Consider the following 19,549-nt stretch of genomic DNA (forward strand, 5'->3'; position numbering starts at 1 on the left):
TGTCTCTCTGTCTCTCTGTCATGTTCACCTGTTTCCAAAAAGAAATTAAAAATGTATCTGCAATACTTCCAGTAGAAAAGGCAGTGAACACCAGAGCATGACGGCCTCGATGACAAAATCAAAACTGTCAAGACTAGACACGCAGTTCTCATGACTTCCTGCTGTCTTAATTGAAGGGCTATCGGAAGCCAGCATCTTGGTTCTGATTAAAAAGAAAAGCAAAAATATGTGTGGTGCTTTTCCATACGTCTGAGTGTGTCACCTGACATTGGAAATTCTACTATGGGATTTCATAGAAAAAGGGAATTATTTCCCCCCTCTGCTCCCACATCCCACACCCAGACTTGGGGCTTGGTTGGCCCTTAGCAAGAACGTTTAGGGGGTGAATACTGAGGGTAGAATGCATTTATATAGCCTATCCTAGCCATAGCCTTTATCCAAAGCTTTATCCAGTTTTCCTGCACAATGCAGAATATTTCTATATTGGATACAACAGTTTATTTGGCAGTTACAGGGATTTTGGGACTTTGTGGTGTAAAGTGGCAATCTATGATTTCTTCATAAAAACAAATATCATATTTTAGACATAGTCCCACTGGCATTTCACAAGTGATGACCACTGAGACATCCTTTACCACAATGGATGAGTAGAAAAGTACATTATATTCATAATAATAATACATTTTATTTGTGAAACATTTTCCCCAAGCTCAAAGCACTGTACAGTACAAACATTTCTAAAATAATAATAATTAAAAAAACAATTGATTAATAACAAAACAAGAAGCAACACAAAAAGCAAGACTAAAAACAAGAGCAAGCTATAAAAACAATGTTTACAAGGAACCAGCAGGGAGGAGAACCCCCCAATGAGCAGAGAAATGCTATGTGTGATTACCAGTGTGATAGGCCTCCCTAAACAGACAGGTTTTAACTGTGTTCTGAAAGACTGGATGGATTCAGAAGTCCTATTGCACCCAGGAAGGTCATTCCAGAGCCTGGGTGCTGCAGCACTGAATGCCCTGTACAGCGATGTAATACTTCTAAAGGCATCTCAAAAATCATCCATTAAGCACTCCTAAATCATCAAAATGGAGTCACAACAGTGACCTCACCAAATCTTATTAAATCAGGTTTGTGAAGCTGCATATCAAGGTAAAACTCGGCCCTTGGTGGAATGAGCCAGCCCAATATTTCATTTAATTAATTTTCTATCTCATTTCACTGTTTTATCTCTCTGTTTTCCCCTCCATTTAATTACAGCAGATCTTCTCTTCACTTTCTGACTCAACCCAGATCACACAGTTTTACAGAGGTTTCATAATTCTGAAACCAAAACCCAGGATAGAGGGGCTGAGTGAACGTGGTATGGACTCTGTGCAGGAGGGTCATTGTGTCAGAGACGCTGTAGAAGGACAGAGTTCCTGCCCTGTGATCCAGGTACACTCCTATTCTGGAGGAGGAGAGAACAGGGATGTGAGTGTCCTTATTATTGTGATTGAATGAGGAAAAGGAGTGAGAGCGGCTCAAACTCCAGGACTTGTCATTACATCCCAGAGCAGCGTCATAACCCCCCCCTTTCCTGCTGATCTCTTTATATGACACTGCTATTACAACCGCATTATCTCTACTGCACTCAGCCTCCCAGTAACAGCGTCCAGACAGACCCTCTCTGCACAGCACCTGGGACCAGTCGTCAAATCTCTCTGGATGATCAGGATATGACTGGATCTCTCTCACACAGGTCACCTCTCTGTTCCCCTCAGACAGACGGAGCTCTTCGTGCACTGTGTTGGGGTCCAGTGTGAGCTGACAGGAATCTGATGAAGGAGAAGAGAAGGGGGCTCCACTTTCATTGTTAAAATATTAAATATTTTCTTCATTGATGTCCTTACCCTCACATTTACATTTTAATATCTGTTTTTGAACAATTTTTTATTTCTTTACAAATGGCAGAAGAAACTGTAGGTCCCAGAGGAATGAAACTGCAGGTATGTTCTTATCCTCCCCCTACTCAGGTTATCACAACTGCACCTAATCTGTGTCCTAGAATCAAAAATTCTTTCATCTGATTCCATGGGTCATCCTGAACAAAATGTGTATTCCCAATTTAATATGCCCCGGGCAGATTTTTCCGCTATTTAAAATTTGTTTTGGGAATATGGTGAGAATTTGGCCCATCTCCAACAAATTTGGCTAGAAAACCTCAATAATGACCAAATCTCTTTTTATTGATTTGTCCTTTAATAAAGCTGACCATAATATTAGTGGCCACTCTTGAGGGAAAGGTTATTGAGACGTTCATTTTGATTGACCATTCTCTTACTTTGAAGCCACGTGTACAGTAACTGGTGTAGAAATTGAGGCTTAATTTGAGTTTTTATTTCAGAAATAAGCCGTGTTTTTCTTTTAAGATGAAAAAGAGACTGCCACCTTTCTGCCTGTGCTGGACTATGGTGATCTCTTATATATGCACACTTCTGCTCAATCTCTTCACATGCTGGATTTAGAACAAACTGCAAAGGCTTGACTCACCATTGTGAGCTATACTCTCGGGTAGGATGTCCTGCTTTGGCAACAACTTGAACATTGGTAGACTTTTGTGTCCACTGTCCCACGAGAAAAAAGGGAATTTATGTATTCTGTCCCTTTGGACTGCAAAATGACTTAAAGCTGAATGTTTTGATATCGATGATTGCTTTTAAATCCAATACAAAAGAACTGTATGTGAAATTGATAGGATGTCAGTGTTTACACAGATTTTTTGTTTTGCTTTTATTGCACTTGCTGTTGATTTTTTTATATTGTAGTGTTATTTCAAAGTGGTTTCAACATTTACTATGATGATGGTAATTCTTGTTATATTGCCATATATTCATATTTTAACTGTTTTCACACTGTCTGACTGAAGGACACATATTATCATATAGAGTGCAGTCTATATGTATTCCAACAATTTCTGTTCTTTTGGCTCTATATTTACATCCATAAGAGGTGATGAGTTTAGGAATCCATCCATCCATCCATCCATCCATCATCTTAACCTGCTTATCCTGAACAGGGTCACAGGGGGGCTGGAGCCTATCCCAGCATACATTGGGCGAAAGGCAGGAATACACCCTGGACAGGTCGCCAGTCCATCGCAGGGCACACACACCATTCACTCACACACTCGAACCTATGGGCAATTTAGACTCTCCAATCAGCCTATCCTGCATGTCTTTGGACTGTGGGAGGAAACCGGAGTACCCACTTTATTAGGTATTAATTAGACTTATTATTGAGACTTCTACTGTTGTTGCCTTATCCACTTAGAGTTATGATGTGTTGTGTGTTCAAAGATGCTCTTCTGCATGCCACTGTAATGTGTGTTACTTGCATTACTGTCACCTTCCTGTCAGCTTTGACCAGTCTGGCTTTTCTCCTCTGATGTCTCATTATCATTATCAGGCCTTTCTGTCTGCAAAACTGCTGTTTTTGTTTTTGCACCATTCTTCGCAAACTCTAGAGTGTGCGTGAAAATCCCAGGAGATCAGCAGTTTCTGAGATACTCAAACCACCCTGTCTGCTACCAACAATCATTCCACGGTCAAAGTCACTTGGATCACATTTTATCCCCATTCTGATGGGTGATGTGAACATTAACTGAAGCTCCTGACCCGTATCTACAGGATTTTATGCATTGCATTGCTGCCACACATTTGGCTGATTGGATAATCGCATGAATATGTTGGTGTAATAAAGTAGAAATATTATAACAGCTGATGTCGTATTATATATAGTTTTGTTCACTGTAAATATTGGCACTTCAGCTTGGAGAACCTGCACTTGAAAAAAATAAACTTCACCATGTTCTACACTCCTTGCTGCCATCATGAATTCTGTAGTCTACAGATCTGCTCAAGTTCAATCAAATTCCTTCACACTCATTGGATGGTGCATCATCCCACAGCAAGGCAATGCTCCCAAACATACACCAGTGCTCTCTTTCTTCTTCGTGATTTCATTAAGTTTCGTTTGGAAAGCCTATTGTTTAGCCTGTCTCTAACAGTTTTTTCTTCTTATTTCTCTGCCTCATAATGGTCTTTTCTGGGCCTCATGTTGACAAAGACCAGTAACAGACTCCAAAGACAATCAAAAGCCTTGAATCAAGATACTGAAGGCTTTCTTATGCCTTCACAAACTGCAAAGGAAGCAATTGAATACACCTGACTATTCAGAAGCAGTTGAGAAGCCAACTGTCCAATTACTTTTGGTCCATAAAAATGGGGGGGGGGGCTATGTATGAAAAGGAATGTCATTCCTACACACATCACCGGATATTTATGCTAATACCCTCAAAGTAAAGGGCAGTCTGCACTTTAACTTTTTTTTTTTACATTTTCATTGTTTCATTTAAAATTATGATTTCTTTTCATAATGTTCTGCAGCCAAAAGAACTGAAACTCTACCAGCTGTCCAAGTACATACACAATGTATTGTGTGATCCGTTTGCTTAATAGCAGGATGACTGCAGCTGAATTAACAGAGATCTGATGGAGGAGAAGATGCATGAGATCTCTAAAGCCAGTCACTTACGAATATAGAAAATTATAAATTATAATCTACTTCTTCATGTTCCCCCATAATCTCATGTTGCTTCATTCTTTGCATCGGGGCTGAAATACAGACTCACATTGTAAGAAGTCCTCTCTGGTCTTGGGCTTTTCAGGGCCAACAATATGGACTCTTCCCACTGTGGAGAGAGATCACAACGTGAGCTCTTAAAGATGACCTTCTTTTATCATTTCCCAGTGAAATATAATGCTAATTTCGCTGAAAATATTGGTCACACTTTACAATAAGGTAGATGAAAATGGCATTAACATGAATTAACTGATATATTGTTGAAATACATGAAGGATCCAGCATCAGTCTCAATCCCAGCTATTCTTCAAAGATGCAGTGAGATGAGACAAGATGGTAATGTTTTATGATAAAATACTGAGTTTGAGAAGCTCTTCATTTGGCATCTCTGAAAGGAATCTTTCTAAACCTTGCAGTCTCCTCTCATCTCTCCACCGCAGCTTGCATCATAGCAAATAAAGACTGGTGATACTTCATTCTCTGAAGCGTAAACAAAGCTTTGACTGAACAGTTTTATATCTTGCCAGATAGACTGCCTCATAACACACTGGGTGCTTTCAATGTCTCATCCCTACACATATTGTGGCTCATTTGGAGCTTCAAGTGTCACTCCACACTGTGATATATAACCTGTGAGACCGACTGAAATGTCACTCACCCCTCTCATTAATAACATATAACCTGTTTCATGATGTAAAAGTGAATCTCACCAGTGTGTTGTGAGCAGTGCCTAAACACACTTTCTGCTGCAGGGTTTGTCCACCAACCTTTTCCAGAAACTTTTACCAACTCCGCCTTGAAAAATTTCTCCAGTCGCTCTTTCAGCTCAGAGACAGATTTCCTCACAGCCTTAAAAGAGATGTGTGGACTAACAGTGATGCTGGGTAAGTCTCCAGGTCCAGGAGGGGCACAGAGAGACTGACAGCTCTGCAGACAGACAGACATGCAGACAGACAGACGGAGAAAAGTAAAGATTCCTGTGCAGATGCCAGGAGCAGATCTTTGTAAATGAGGAACACACCTCACCATGTATGTACAGTGTACATGTGCAGACTGTCAGAGAGCCAGTGATGTTACCTGGAGGAAATGGATGTGATCCTCTGTGTGTGAAAGCTGCTTCAGCTCAGCGTCTCTCCTCCTCAGCTCAGCAATCTCCTGCTCCAGTCGCTCCAGGAGTCCTTCAGCCCGACTCACTTCAGCCTTCTCCTGATCTCTGATCAGCTCTTTCACCTCAGAGCACCTTCTCTCAATGGAGCGGATCATCTCAGTAAAGATCCTCTCACTGGCCTCCACTGCTGCCTGTGCAGAGCGCTGTTAGGAGACACAGAGAGAGGAGGGCTGTACATTTTAACTAGGCCTTTCACTCAGCTCTTACTGGGACCCCAGACAGCCTGTTCCCCACAGTATGGCTCAGTGGAATTGAGCCCCACAGGGCTGGAAAGTGGCCCAACACTGGGCTCCTCACTGGCTGACTGGAGGAGAGCCCTGACTGAGCCCTGAAATGGCTCTTCCAGCAGCCAGCTGTTGTCTTCTCCTCTGGTCAGTACCCACCTTGAGTGACTGCACAGCCTGTCTCAGATCCTGCAGCTCCTTCTCTTTCTTCTGGATTCTCTGCTGGAATTTACTCTGTGTCGCCCCCAGCTGCTTCTGTGGATAGATTGATCATTTCCCCCCAGGTATATTAAAATAGTTCAATTGTATTATATCATATAACAATGTTGAACTACATTTCCTCATTCTAAACGGTAAACTGGAAACAATTTACAATAATGTTACATTAATTAGTATTAACTAATGTAAATAACATTTACATTAGTGTCACAGTAATTCATCTATACAGCTAGGTTTAGGTATTTGTACATAATTAATTCATGTTATCAACTCCATTAGTTCATGCCAGTTCATACTTCATATTTGGTTTATTAATTATACATTCACCCTATGGCTTGTTAATGTGGAAATATCCAAGTAATTAATACATTAGTTAGATATTCACAAATACATTAAAATGAATTTCTTACATTTGAACAGTCAATTTTCAATGAAAAGTCAATTTCATGCTTAAATTATGTATTCATACATAATTAATTCATTTTAACAACCAAATAGGTAAACGCAAATTCATGGAACCTTATTGTATTGCTTGAGGTACAGCAGGTCAGTGTGTGGAAGTGTACTGGCCTCATAGCTAAAGCTTCTAAACTGTGTGAGTGAACTAGCTCCTCCAGCCGTGTTGATTCTCATTCAGGGAGTGAATAGGGGGGTGAGGGGGGTGAACAGAGCTGTCACACAGAGCTGACTTGGGTTCAATTCCTGCTCTTACTGATCCATCACTGCGGACTTCAGATCAGGAAATCATTGTGCTACTGAGACCTTTTAAAAATGTATAAATCATAGCTAAAAATCAAGATAATATCTGTAATTACAGATAAAATAGCATGAGTGTTCTGTGTAAGTTTCAGCCTTACCTGTTTCTCAGTCCTTTCTGCTGTAGCTGAGACTGTATCATGGCCTTTGTGTTCATCCATTGTACACAGATAACAGATACACTGCTGATCGGTACGACAGTAAATCTTCAGTGGTTCGTCATGATGAGAGCAGATATTCTCCTGCAGGTTTCCAGTGGCATTGGCCAGTTTGTGCTTCTTAAAGGCAGGAGATTCATAGTGAGGCTGGAGGTGAGTTTCACAGTAAGAGGCCAGACACACCAGACAGGACTTGACGGCTTTGTGCTTTCTCCCAGTGCAGACATCACACGCCACGTCTCCAGGTCCAGCGTAACAGTGAGCAGGAGGAGCAGCTTGGAGTCCTGTCTTCTTCAGTTTCTCCACCACTTCAGCCAGCATGGTGTTTTTTCTTAAAACAGGCCTTGGGGTGAAGGTCTCTCTGCACTGGGGACAACTGTAGACACCAGTATGATCATCCTGATCCCAGCAGCCCTTAATACAGCCCATACAGTAACTGTGTCCACAGGGAATAGCCACCGGCTCCTTCAGTAGATCCAGACAGATCGAACAGCTGAACTGGTCCTGATCCAGTAAACCTCCACCTTCAGCCATTTTACAAAAAAATGGCAAAAAAAACTGATAAGAGATCAATTTTTATTCAGAAGGTAGTGTAGTTTCTCTGAATCTGCGTGAAAGTGCAGGAGATATTTCCTGGTTCTGAACAGACGCACCTCTTTATTTGACGCAAACAGAGAGAGAGAGTTAAGTTTCGTTTTCTCTGAAACTGCGTGACAAACAGTGGGAGGGACTCCCTGGCTCTCCCCACAGCTGCAGGAGGAGTGGCGTTGGACTGACATCAGGCTGAGGCCAAGGAGAACCAGATGAGCAGAGAGTGCAGGGCTCGTTTCACGAAGAGATGAAAATGCATCCCTTGCGAATTGCAAATAAAACTGCGATGGCTACAGACCTCTCGCAGAACCGATTTTTTCCACGCAAATACGGCGTGTCCTCTGGTAGAATCCAGAAGGAATCTTCCGTGATCACGCCCACCCTTCAGATATGTACGGAGTTAATGAAAGAGTTAATTTAATTGTAACCTTCTTGACAGAAATCACGAAAAGGAGCATTACCTTCTCTCGTTTCAAGTGTCCCCTGATGTTGGGTATATAAGTATAGGCGGCTTATGCCTACGTTAATTAAGGGTATACATTTTCACATGTTTCAGTCGGAAAATTCACAAAACTAATTCGGCCCATTTTCACTATTGGCTACATACAGTGAAGGATAATAATACGTACGCATAGCCGATGGAATGTATTCTAAGAACTATATACTTTAATTATTTTTAAAATAATTTTGTTCTGGAAAGTAATAATGAGAGTGCACTTTAAATAGCCTCCACTCTCTGGGATTTAGTTCAGAAAAGGCACTGACAGCTTTCCGTATCATCGTCAGCTTTCTTGGGCTTGTGAGACAAAGCAATGGAGTAAGCAAACCTTCCGTCCAGTTAAAGCGACGACGTATTGTAAATTCTGATTTCATTCAGATTCCCGAGCCCCAACACAGGCGTCAAGTGAAACTTCTACGTAGGCCTACTACTTGGGCTCCCAAAAGTCCTTGGTGCGACTGATAGGCTACAAATTCCCATCATCAAGGCACCGACTAAGAACGAACACATTTTACATTACATTACATTATTGCATTACATTATTGGCATTTGGCAGACGCTCTTATCCAGAGCGACGTACAACAAAGTGCATACCCATAACCAGGGATAAGTTCGCTGAAAGACCCTAGAGGTAAGTACAATTTCAACTGCTACCTGTACAACAAAGAAAAGGACAAGGGCCTTTTTTTTTTTTTTTTTTTTGAACAAACAAACAAACAAACAGAGCAAAAGTCACCAAAGTTAACTATCCAAACACTGCTTACCTAGCCAACTAAAAATACCGATACACAAAGCAAGTCACAGAGACAACAATTAAGGTTCACAGGGAGGTAGGGAGGGATGGGGAGAGGTGCTGCTTGAAGAGGTGCGTCTTCAGCTTGCGCTTGAAGGTGGGGAGAGATTCTATAGTTCTGACCTCAACGGGGAGTTCGTTCCACCACCGTGGAGCCAGAACAGACAGTAGTCGTGAGCGTGAGGTGGAGTTTCTGAGAGGGGGAGGTGCCAAGCGGCCTGTGGAGGCTGAACGAAGAGGTCTGGCAGGGGTGTAGGGTCTGATGATTTTTTGCAGATAAGCTGGGGAAGACCCTTTAACTGCTTGGAAGGCTAGCACCAATGTTTTGAATTTGATGCGAGCCATGACAGGCAGCCAGTGGAGGGAAGTAAGCAGGGGGGTGACGTGTGAGTATTTGGGAAGGTTGAAGACCAGACGAGCTGCTGCATTCTGGATGAGTTGGAGGGGTCTGATGGCAGACGCTGGGAGGCCAGCCAAGAGGGAATTGCAGTAGTCCAGGCGGGACAGAACCATCGCTTGGACCAGGAGCTGGGTCGAGTAGGGGGTGAGAAAGGGGCGGATTCTCCGTATGTTGTATAGGAAGAACCTGCAAGACCGCGTCACCGCCGCAATGTTCTCGGAAAGGGACAGTCTGCTGTCCATCACCACGCCGAGGTTCCTTGCACTGGGTGACGGCGTGAGTGTGGTATCCCCGAGAGAAATGGAGAGATCCAGATGGGGAGAGGTATTAGCATTTGTGTAGAAATGGGTAGGCCTCCAGGCTGTAAACATCGCCCAACAAGTTGTATGTGATGGCAGTTACAGAGTAGGCTAGGCTATTATCTACCGTGGTTAATCTGGGAGCACGATACTGTACATTTTGAGTAACTGTGATTTGTCATCACTTTCCCACCGGCGATATTAAACCGACATTACTGCTGGGTGGCTTCTAGGTGGCGGGTAGCATGGCATGTTCCCCTGTTTCCAAAAATGAATAAAAATGTATCTGCAATACTTCCGGTAGAAAAGGCAGTGAACACCAGAGCATAACGGCTTCAACGACAAAATCAAAACTGTCAAGACTAGACACGCAGTTCTCAAGACTTCCTGCTGTCTTAATTGAAGGGCTATCGGAAGCCAGGGCTCAGTTGACCCTAAGCAAGAACGTTAGGGGGTGAATACTGAGGGTGGCCATTGTGAGAGAGAATGCATTTATATAGCCTATCCTAGCCATAGCCTTTATCCAAAGCTTTATCCAGTTTTCCTGCACAATGCAGGATATTTCTATGTTGGATACAACAGATCCATTGGCAGTTACATGGATTTTGGGACTTTGTGGTGTAAAGTGGCAATCTATGATTTCTTCATGAGAACAAAGATCATATTTGAGACATAATCCCACTGGAATTTCACGAGTGATGACCAGTGAGACATCCTTTACCACAATGGATGAGTAGAAAAGTATATTATATTCATAATAATAATACATTTTATTTGTGAAGCGTTTTTCACAAGCTCAAAGCACTGTACAGTACAAACATTTCAAAAATAATAATGAAAATTTTTTTGATTAACAACAATACAAGAAGCAACACAAAAAGCAAGAGTAAAAACAAGAGCAAGCTATAAAAACAATGTTTACAAGGAACCAGCAGGGAGGAGATCCCCCAATGAGCAGAGAAATGCTATGTGTGATGACCAGTGTGATAGGCCTCCCTAAACAGACAGGTTTTAACTGTGTTCTGAAAGACTGGATGGATTCAGAAGTCCTATTGCACCCAGGAAGGTCATTCCAGAGCCTGGGTGCTGCAGCACTAAATGCCCTGTACAGCGATGTAATACTTCTAAAGGCGTCTCAAAAATCATCCATTAAGCACTCCTAAATCATCAAAATGGAGTCAAAACAGTGACTTCACCAAATCTTATTAAATCAGGTTTGTGAAGCTGCATATCAAGGTAAAACTCGGCCCTTGGTGCAATGAGCCAGCCCAATATTTCATTTAATTCATTTTCTATCTCATTTCACTGTTTTATCTCACTGTTTTTCCCTCTCTTTAATTACAGCAGATCTTCTCTTCACTTTCTGACTCAACCCAGATCACAGTTTTACAGAGGATCCACAGTAATGAAACCAAAACCCAGGATAGAGGGGCTGAGCGAACGTGGTCTGGACTGTGTGCAGGAGGGTCATTGTGTCAGAGACGCTGTAGAAGGACAGAGTTCCTGCCCTGTGATCCAGGTACACTCCTATTCTAGAGGAGGAGGGAACAGGGATTACAGTGCTCTCACAATTGTGCCAGAAATAGTAACCGGAGGGAGAGCAGAACAAACTCCAGGACTTGTCATTACATTCCAGAGCAGCATCATCATCGTCTCCTTTCCTGCTGATGTCTTTATATGACACTGCTATATCAACCCCACCTCCACTCCACTCAGCCTCCCAGTAACAGCGTCCAGACACACCCTCTCTGCACAGCACTTGGGGCCAGTTATCAAATCTCTCTGGATGATCAGGATATGACTGGATCTCTCTCACACGGGTCACCTCTCTGTTCCCCTCAGACAGACGGAGCTCTTCATGCACTGTGTTGGGGTCCAGTGTGAGCCCACAGGAATCTGATGGAGGAGAAGAGAAGGGGGCTCCACTTGCATTGGTGAAATATTCAATACTTTCTTCATTGGTGTCCTTACCCTCACATTTACATTTTAATTAGGGATAAAAGCATGAACGGCTGTTTTTGAACAACTTTTTATTTCTTTACAAAATGTGCAGCAGAAACTGTAGGTCCCAGAGGAATGAAACTGCAGGTATGTTGTTATCCTCCCCCTACTCAGGTTATCACAACTGCACATAATCTGTGTCCTAGAATCTAAAATTCTTTCATCTGATTCATACTGAACAAAATGTGTATTCCCAATTTTATATGCCCCGGGCAGATTTTTCCACTATTTAAGATTTGTTTTGGGGATATGGTGAGAATTTGGCCCATCTCCAACAAATTTGGCTAGAAAACCTCAATAATGACCAAATCTCTTTTTATTGATTTGTCCTTTAATAAAGCTGACCATAATATTAGTGGCCACTCTTGAGGGAAAGGTTATTGAGACCGTTCATTTTGATTGACCATTCTCTTACTTTGAAGCCACATGTACAGTAACTGGTGTAGAAATTGAGGCTTAATTTTAGTTTTTATTTCAGAAATAAGCTGTGTTTTTCATTAAAGATGAAAAAGAGACTGCCACCTTTCTGCCTGTGCTAGACTATGGTGATCTCTTATATATGCACACTTCTGCTCAATCTCTTCACATGCTGGATTTAGAACAAACTGCAAAGCCTTGACTCACCATTGTGAGCTATACTCTTGGGTAGGATGTCCTGCTTTGGCAACAACTTGAACATCGGTATACTTTTGTGTCAAGTGCCCGATTGGGAAAAGGTCATTTATGTATTCTGTCCCTTTGGACTGCAAAATTGTAAAAGTGTTAAAGCTTAATGTTTTGATATCGATGAATGCTTTTGAGTCCACTACAAAATAACTGTATGTGAAATCAATAGGATGTCAGTGTTTACACAGATTTTTTTGTTTTGCTTTTATTGCACTTGCTGTTGATTGTTTTTTATTGTAGTGTTATTTGTTTTTTGTACTGTTTTGTGTTATTTCAAAGTGGTTTCAACATTTACTATGATGATGGTAATTCTTGTTATATTGCCATATATTCATATTTTAACTGTTTTCACACTGTCTGACTGAAGGACACATATTATCATATACAGTGCAGTCTGTATGTATTCCAACAATTTCTGTTCTTTTGGCTCTTTATTTACATCCATAAGAGGTGATGAGTTTAGGAATCCATCCATCCATTATCTTAACCTGCTTATCCTGAACAGGGTCACAGGGGGGCTGGAGCCTATCCCAGCATACATTGGGCGAAAGGCAGGAATACACCCTGGACAGGTCGCCAGTCTATCTCAGGGCACACACACCATTCACTCACACACTCAAACCTATGGGCAATTTAGACTCTCCAATCAGCCTAACGTGCATGTCTTTGGACTGTGGGAGGAAACCGGAGGACCCAGAGGAAACCCACACAGACACGGGGAGAACATGCAAACTCCACACAGAGAGGCCCCGGCCGACGGGGATTCGAACCCAGGATCTCCTTGCTGTGAGGCGGCAGTGCTACCCACTGCACCATCCGTGCCGCCTGTATTATTATTATTATTATTATTATTATTATTATTATTATTATTATTATTATTATTATTATTATTATTATTATTATTATTATTAATTTGACCCAACGTTGAGTTCAAGTAAATGCAAATTAATGAAACCTTATTGTATTGCTTGAGGTACAGCAGGTCAGTGTGTGGAAGTGTACTGGCCTCATAGCTAAAGCTTCTAAACTGTGTGAGTGAACTAGCTCCTCCATCTGTGTTGATTCTCATTCAGGGAGTGAATAGGGGGGTGAGGGGGGTGAACAGAGCTGTCACACAGAGCTGACTTGGGTTCACTTCCTGCTCTTACTGCTCCATCACTGCGGACTTCAGATCAGGAAATCATTGTGCTACTGAGACCTTTTAAAAATGGATAAATCATAGCTAAAAATCAAGATAATATCTGTAATTACTGATAAAATAGCATGAGTGTTATGTGTAAGTTCCAGTCCTACCTGTTTCTCAGTTCTTTCTGCTGCAGCTGAGACTGTATCATGGCCTCTGTGTTCATCCATTGTACACAGATAACAGATACACTGCTGATCGGTACGACAGTAAATTTCCAGAACTTTGTCATGATGAGAGCAGATTTTCTCCTGCAGGTTTCCAGTGGCTTTTACCAGTTTGTGCTTCTTAAAGGCAGGAGATTCATAGTGAGGTTGGAGGTGAGTTTCACAGTAAGAGGCCAGACACACCAGACAGGACTTGACGGCTTTGTGCTTTCTCCCAGTGCAGAAATCACACACCACGCCTCCACGTCCAGCGTAACAGTGAGCAGGAGGAGCAGCTTGGAGTCCTGTCTTCTTCAGTTTCTCCACCACTTCAGCCAGCATGGTGTTTTTTCTTAAAACAGGCCTTGGGGTGAAGGTCTCTCTGCACTGGGGACAGCTGTAGACACCAGTATGATCATCCTGACCCCAGTAGCCCTTAATACAGCCCATACAGTAACTGTGTCCACAGGCAATAGCCACCGGATCCTTCAGTAGATCCAGGCATATCGAACAGCTGAACTCGTCCTGATCCAGTAAACCTCCACCTTCAGCCATTTTACAAAAAAATGGCAAAAAAAAACTGGTAAGAAAATAAAAAATCAATTTTTATTCAGAAGGTAGTGTAGTTTCTCTGAATCTGCATGAAAGTGCAGGAGATATTTCCTGGTTCTGAACAGACGCACCTAGTTATTTGACCCAAACAGAGAGAGAGAGTTAAGTTTTGTTTTCTCTGAAACTGCCTGACAGAGAGTGGGCTCCCTGGCTTCCTCCCTCCCTGGCTCTCCCCACAGCTGCAGGAGGTGTGGCGTTGGACTGACGCCAGGCTGAGGCCGAGGAGAGCCAGCTGAGCAGAAAGTGCAGGGCTCGTTTCACGAAGAGATGAAAATGCATCCCTTGCGAATCGCAAATAAAACTGCGATGGCTACAGACTTCTCGCAGAACCGATTTATTCCACGCAAATACGGCGTGTCCTCTGGTAGTGCTGAAATCGAGGCAAGTTCCAGAAAGAATCTTCCGTGATCACGCCCACCCTTCAGATATGTATGGAGTTAATGAAATAGTTCATTTAATTGTAACCTTCTTGACAGAAATCACGAAAAAGTGTCCCCTGATGTTGGGTATATACGTATATGCGGCTTATGCCTACGTTAATTACGGGTATACATTTTCACATGTTTCAGTCGGGAAATTCACAAAACTAATTCGGCCCATTTTCAGTATTGGCTACATACAGTGAAGGATAATAATACGTACGCATAGCCGATGGAATGTATTCTAAGAACTATATACTTTAATTATTTTAAAAATAATTTCGTTCTGGAAAGTAATAATGAGAGTGCACTTTAAATAGCCTCCACTCTCTGGGATTTAGTTCAGAAAAGGCACTGACAGCTTTCCGCATCATCGTCAGCTTTCTTGGGCTTGTCAGACAAAGCAATGGAGTAAGCAAACCTTCCGTCCAGTTAAAGCGACGACGTATTGTAAATTCTGATTTCATTCTGATTCCCGAGCCCCAACACAGGCGTGAAGTGAAACTTCTACGTCGGCCTACTACTTGGGCTCCCAAAAGTCTTTGGTGCGACTGATAGGCTAGTTTACAAATTCCCATCATCAAGGCACCGACTAAGAACGAACACATTTTGTGTAGAAATGGGTAGGCTTCCACGCTGTAAACATCGCCCAACAAGTTGTGTGTGATGGCAGTCACAGAGTAGGCTAGGCTATTATCTACCGTGGTTAATCTGGGAGCACGATACTGTACATTTTGAGTAACTGTGATTTGTCATCACTTTCCCACCGGCGATATTAAACCGATATTATTGCTGGATGGCTTCTAGGTGGCGTGTAGATTTAATTTGAATGTTGCAAATAGCAAAATGTCCAACATATCTATTAAGTGTAGGCTATTAGGTGTGCCAGCGACACGTAATTGTCAAATTAAATAAATAATTAAATGGTAATTTATATAGCGCCTTTGTTGATGCTTCTCATTCACCCATTCATACACACACTCACGCACCAACGGCGATTGACTGCCATGCAAGGCGCCGACCAGCTCGTTTGGGGGTTAGGTGTCTTGCTCAGGGACACTTGGACACGCCCAGGGCGGGGGATGGAACCGGCAAACCCTCCGACCGCCTGAGCCGACGCCTCGAAAACAGTCCCGCCGATGCGAAACATTCTCTCAACGTTGCGGCAGCGTTATGACATTGACAAAACATTCCAGCGACGCTCTGAGAACGTGTTCTGCCAGCGCTGTGCAGACGTGCAGCTGGAGCAGTCATGTGACCACCACACACCACTGTGAGGAGCGATCCCGGCCAGGCTGGGGGGCAGAGGGGTAAGCTTTTTATCTATCTATCAATCTATATTTATATTTGTTAATATATATATTTTTTTATTTGATTTATTTATCTATTTTCCCCATGCGCTTGTTTCCAGAGAAGGACGAACAACGCCCCGGGCGTTTTTCTCCCCCTCCGTGCCGCAAAGTGGGAGATCTGCGCCGCTGCCTCGCGCCGTTCCAGAACCTTCCGCGGCCCCGCCGTGCCGCGCGCATCGCGACTGGGTCACCATGGCGATGGCCGGGCCGCGGCCCACAGCGAAAGGCCGCTCCGACCGAAGGGGGAATTCGATCTGGGAGTCCGTTTCGCCGTAGAATCGCGAAGGGACGTCAGAGGGCGCCGCTAACATTCGGCAAATGCTTGTGTGCACGCCGGTGCCTGCTGTAACGCCACGCTGAAATACGCAACCATCCAGCCCTGCCAGCCGACGGAATGCGCCTTCCGTTCATCTTTTGTATTTTTGGAAAAAGATTAACAGAACATTAACGTTAACGTTTTTTTTCTTCTTTTTTTTTCCCCTACCGCTTGGCAGACAGGTGATTAGCCTGTTTCCATGGCGATCGAAACATTCTCGATGTGTAAGTGGCGGGGTCACGCTGCAGAGTGGTCGGCATGGGGACAGGCTCCGCCCTCAGGCACTCATCTCAGCAGTAGGACGTTAGCCCTGCGCTGCATTACTCATACCCGCTCATAGGGGCGGCATGGCTCAGGCAGTAAGAGCAGTCGTCTGGCAGTCGGAGGGTTGGGGGTTTGATCCCCCGCCCGGGCTGTGTCGAAGTGTCCCTGAGGAGGACACCTAACCCCAAAATGCTCCTGACGAGCTGGTCAGTGCCTTGCATGGCAGCCAATTGCTGCCGGCCGGCCGGTGTGTGTGTGTGTGTGTCGGTGTGTGTGTGTGTGTGTGTGTATATGAATGGGTGAATGGAGAAGCATCAATTGTTTGGATAAAGTCGCTTTGGATAAAGGCGCTATATAAATGCCTGCCATTTACCATTTATTGTGGCTACACCGGGATTAGAGCCACTGACCTTGCGGGTCCCGGTCACGCACCTTAACCGCTACGCTATAGTCACCCTCCTCCTCTCGCTGCTCTGCCTGCGCTGTATCAGCCCACACAACCCAAACCCGGCTCACACAACCCAAACCCAGCGCCTGTATCAGCCCACACAACCCAAACCCAGCCCACACAACCCAAACCCAGCACCTGTATCAGCCCACACAACCCAAACCCAGCGCCTGTATCAGCCCACACAACCCAAACCCGGCGCTGTGTCAGCCCACACAACCCAAACCCAGCCCACACAACCCAAACCCAGCGCCTGTATCAGCCCACACAACCCAAACCCAGCGCCTGTATCAGCCCACACAACCCAAACCCAGCCCACACAACCCAAACCCAGCACCTGTATCAGCCCACACAACCCAAACCCAGCCCACACAACCCAAACCCAGCGCTGTATCAGCCCACACAACCCAAACCCAGCCCACACAACCCAAACCCAGCGCCTGTATCAGCCCACACAACCCAAACCCATCGCTGTATCAGCCCACACAACCCAAACCCAGCTCACACAACCCAAACCCAGCGCTGTATCAGCCCACACAACCCAAACCCAGCTCACACAACCCAAACCCATCGCTGTATCAGCCCACACAACCCAAACCCATCGCTGTATCAGCCCACACAACCCAAACCCAGCCCACACAACCCAAACCCAGCGCCTGTATCAGCCCACACAACCCAAACCCATCGCTGTATCAGCCCACACAACCCAAACCCAGCTCACACAACCCAAACCCAGCGCTGTATCAGCCCACACAACCCAAACCCAGCTCACACAACCCAAACCCATCACTGTATCAGCCCACACAACCCAAACCCAGCGCTGTATCAGCCCACACAACCCAAACCCAGCGCTGTATCAGCTCACACAACCCAAACCCTGCGCCCTCCCCCTCTGCTCTGAGACCCTGCAGACCGCGCAACCCTCTCTGTGTGCTATCTCGGGGCGACCGAGATCTCTTACCCCATTGGCTGAGGCGGTAAGAGCAGTCGTCTGGCAGTTGGAGGGTTGCCGGTTCGATCCCCCGCCCGGGCTGTGTCGAAGTGTCCCTGAGCAAGACGCCCAACCCGTGAATGTTCCTGATGAGCTGGTCGGGGCCTTGCATGGCAGCCAATCGCCGTTGGTGTGTGAGTGTGTGTATGAATGGGTGAATGAGAATGAGCATCGTTTGTACTGCGCTTTGGATAAAGGCGCTATATAAATGCCTGCCATTTACCGTCTCTGGGTGCAGAGTGTGTGCTGCACTACTGTCAGAACACAGCCCTCTTCTGATACGAAGATACGCCTTTTCGGCCCCATGGCTCTCCAGACTCCTCCAAACACCTTTTCTGTGTCTGTTCATCCTCTCTCTTTCTTTATTTCTCTCTCTCTGGATTTCCCACTGAGACGATATTAGTGTCGTCTTTGCAACGTAATTCGGTCCCACTTTACAATGAGGTGCCTGGCATGAACTGGCGTGGCTGCTAACTAACTACTACCTAACTACGACGTTAATCTGTACAGCTCTGCCAATGTGTTTGTGCGTCATTGATTCATGTTAACGACTACATTAGCTATTGCCGATTCATATTGGAATGAGAAAGCCACTTCGTTGTAATTGTTAACGGTTAACTTAATTCTAAGCTAATCCGCTGGTTTGCTGATGTATGGATATTAAGATGGAGAGCGGAGACTGCGGGGAATGGTCTCCATCGCTGCTCAGGGGACATGGACATGAACACCTCTATGTCTACAATCAATTAAAACATAATCGCGCTGTAATGGAGGCGCCCGGTGGAACAGGCCGGGGGAGCAGGAGTGAGCGTGCGCCTGCCGGAACGTCCCGGGAGCTCGATGTGGGGCGTTTACACTCCGTCACGCTCGGCTAGTTCTGTCACAACAGGGGGGGGGGCTCGTCCCTCTACGCATGTCAGAGGGGCCCAATTAACAACCGTTTCCAGTTCGTTACCGCGCTGGGGCGGCGCTTACCTCCCACCATAACACTGGGACACGGGAGGGGAAGGGCTCCTGAACGCGGGGGGGGGGGGGGGGCCTCTCTACCCAAGTGCACTGGGCCGTGTGCGAACCAGCCCACAGATCAGCCCACTGATCAGCCCAGTGTCAGAACCAACCCACTGATCAGCCCAGTGTCAGAACCAGCCCACTGATCAGCCCAGTGTCAGAACCAGTGCACCGATCAGCCCACTATTGTGGATGAGAAAGTTCAATGGTAAATGGTTGGCATTTATATTACATTATATTGCATTACATAAATGGCATTTGGCAGATGCTCTTAGCCAGAGCCACGTACAACAAAGTGCAAAGTGCATACCCATAACCAGGGATAAGTGCCCTGAAAGATCCTAGAGGGAAGTACAATTTTAACTGCTGACAGTTATATAGTGCCTTTATCCAAAGCGCTGTACAATTGA

General features: G+C 44.7%; 2 protein-coding genes across 4 annotated transcripts in view; both read right to left on the bottom strand.

Annotated features, from left to right (window-relative positions):
• LOC133127552 (tripartite motif-containing protein 16-like) overlaps window positions 1-8,065 on the bottom strand; it is a 21,058-nt gene extending 12,993 nt beyond the window's left edge. Inside the window, exons 1-7 of one of the 3 annotated variants that reach the window (XM_061240527.1) lie at window positions 7,095-8,065; window positions 6,178-6,273; window positions 5,704-5,937; window positions 5,394-5,553; window positions 4,676-4,735; window positions 2,536-2,609; window positions 1,687-1,820 (exon numbers count right to left, since the gene is read on the bottom strand). In XM_061240527.1, the coding sequence (XP_061096511.1) occupies window positions 2,545-2,609; window positions 4,676-4,735; window positions 5,394-5,553; window positions 5,704-5,937; window positions 6,178-6,273; window positions 7,095-7,685 (1,206 nt within the window). In that variant the 5' untranslated portion in view covers window positions 7,686-8,065 and the 3' untranslated portion in view covers window positions 1,687-1,820; window positions 2,536-2,544. Of the gene's footprint in view, window positions 1-765; window positions 1,821-2,535; window positions 2,610-4,675; window positions 4,736-5,393; window positions 5,554-5,703; window positions 5,938-6,177; window positions 6,274-7,094 lie in introns of those variants that run through there. The other 2 variants (XM_061240525.1, XM_061240526.1) reach the window with 2 other exon arrangements.
• A 2,488-nt stretch (window positions 8,066-10,553) lies between these two features.
• On the bottom strand, window positions 10,554-14,284 carry LOC133126746 (tripartite motif-containing protein 16-like). Its single transcript, XM_061239079.1, has 2 exons — window positions 13,694-14,284; window positions 10,554-11,699 (listed from the first exon to the last, which is right to left on the bottom strand). Exons 1-2 carry the CDS (start codon window positions 14,282-14,284, stop codon window positions 11,112-11,114), a joined length of 1,179 nt encoding a protein of 392 aa, XP_061095063.1. The 3' UTR covers window positions 10,554-11,111.
• Between the last annotated feature and the right edge of the window lie 5,265 nt (window positions 14,285-19,549).

Source organism: Conger conger, chromosome 4, assembly GCF_963514075.1.
Source record: "Conger conger chromosome 4, fConCon1.1, whole genome shotgun sequence".
In the NCBI taxonomy this organism is placed as follows: domain Eukaryota; kingdom Metazoa; phylum Chordata; class Actinopteri; order Anguilliformes; family Congridae; genus Conger; species Conger conger.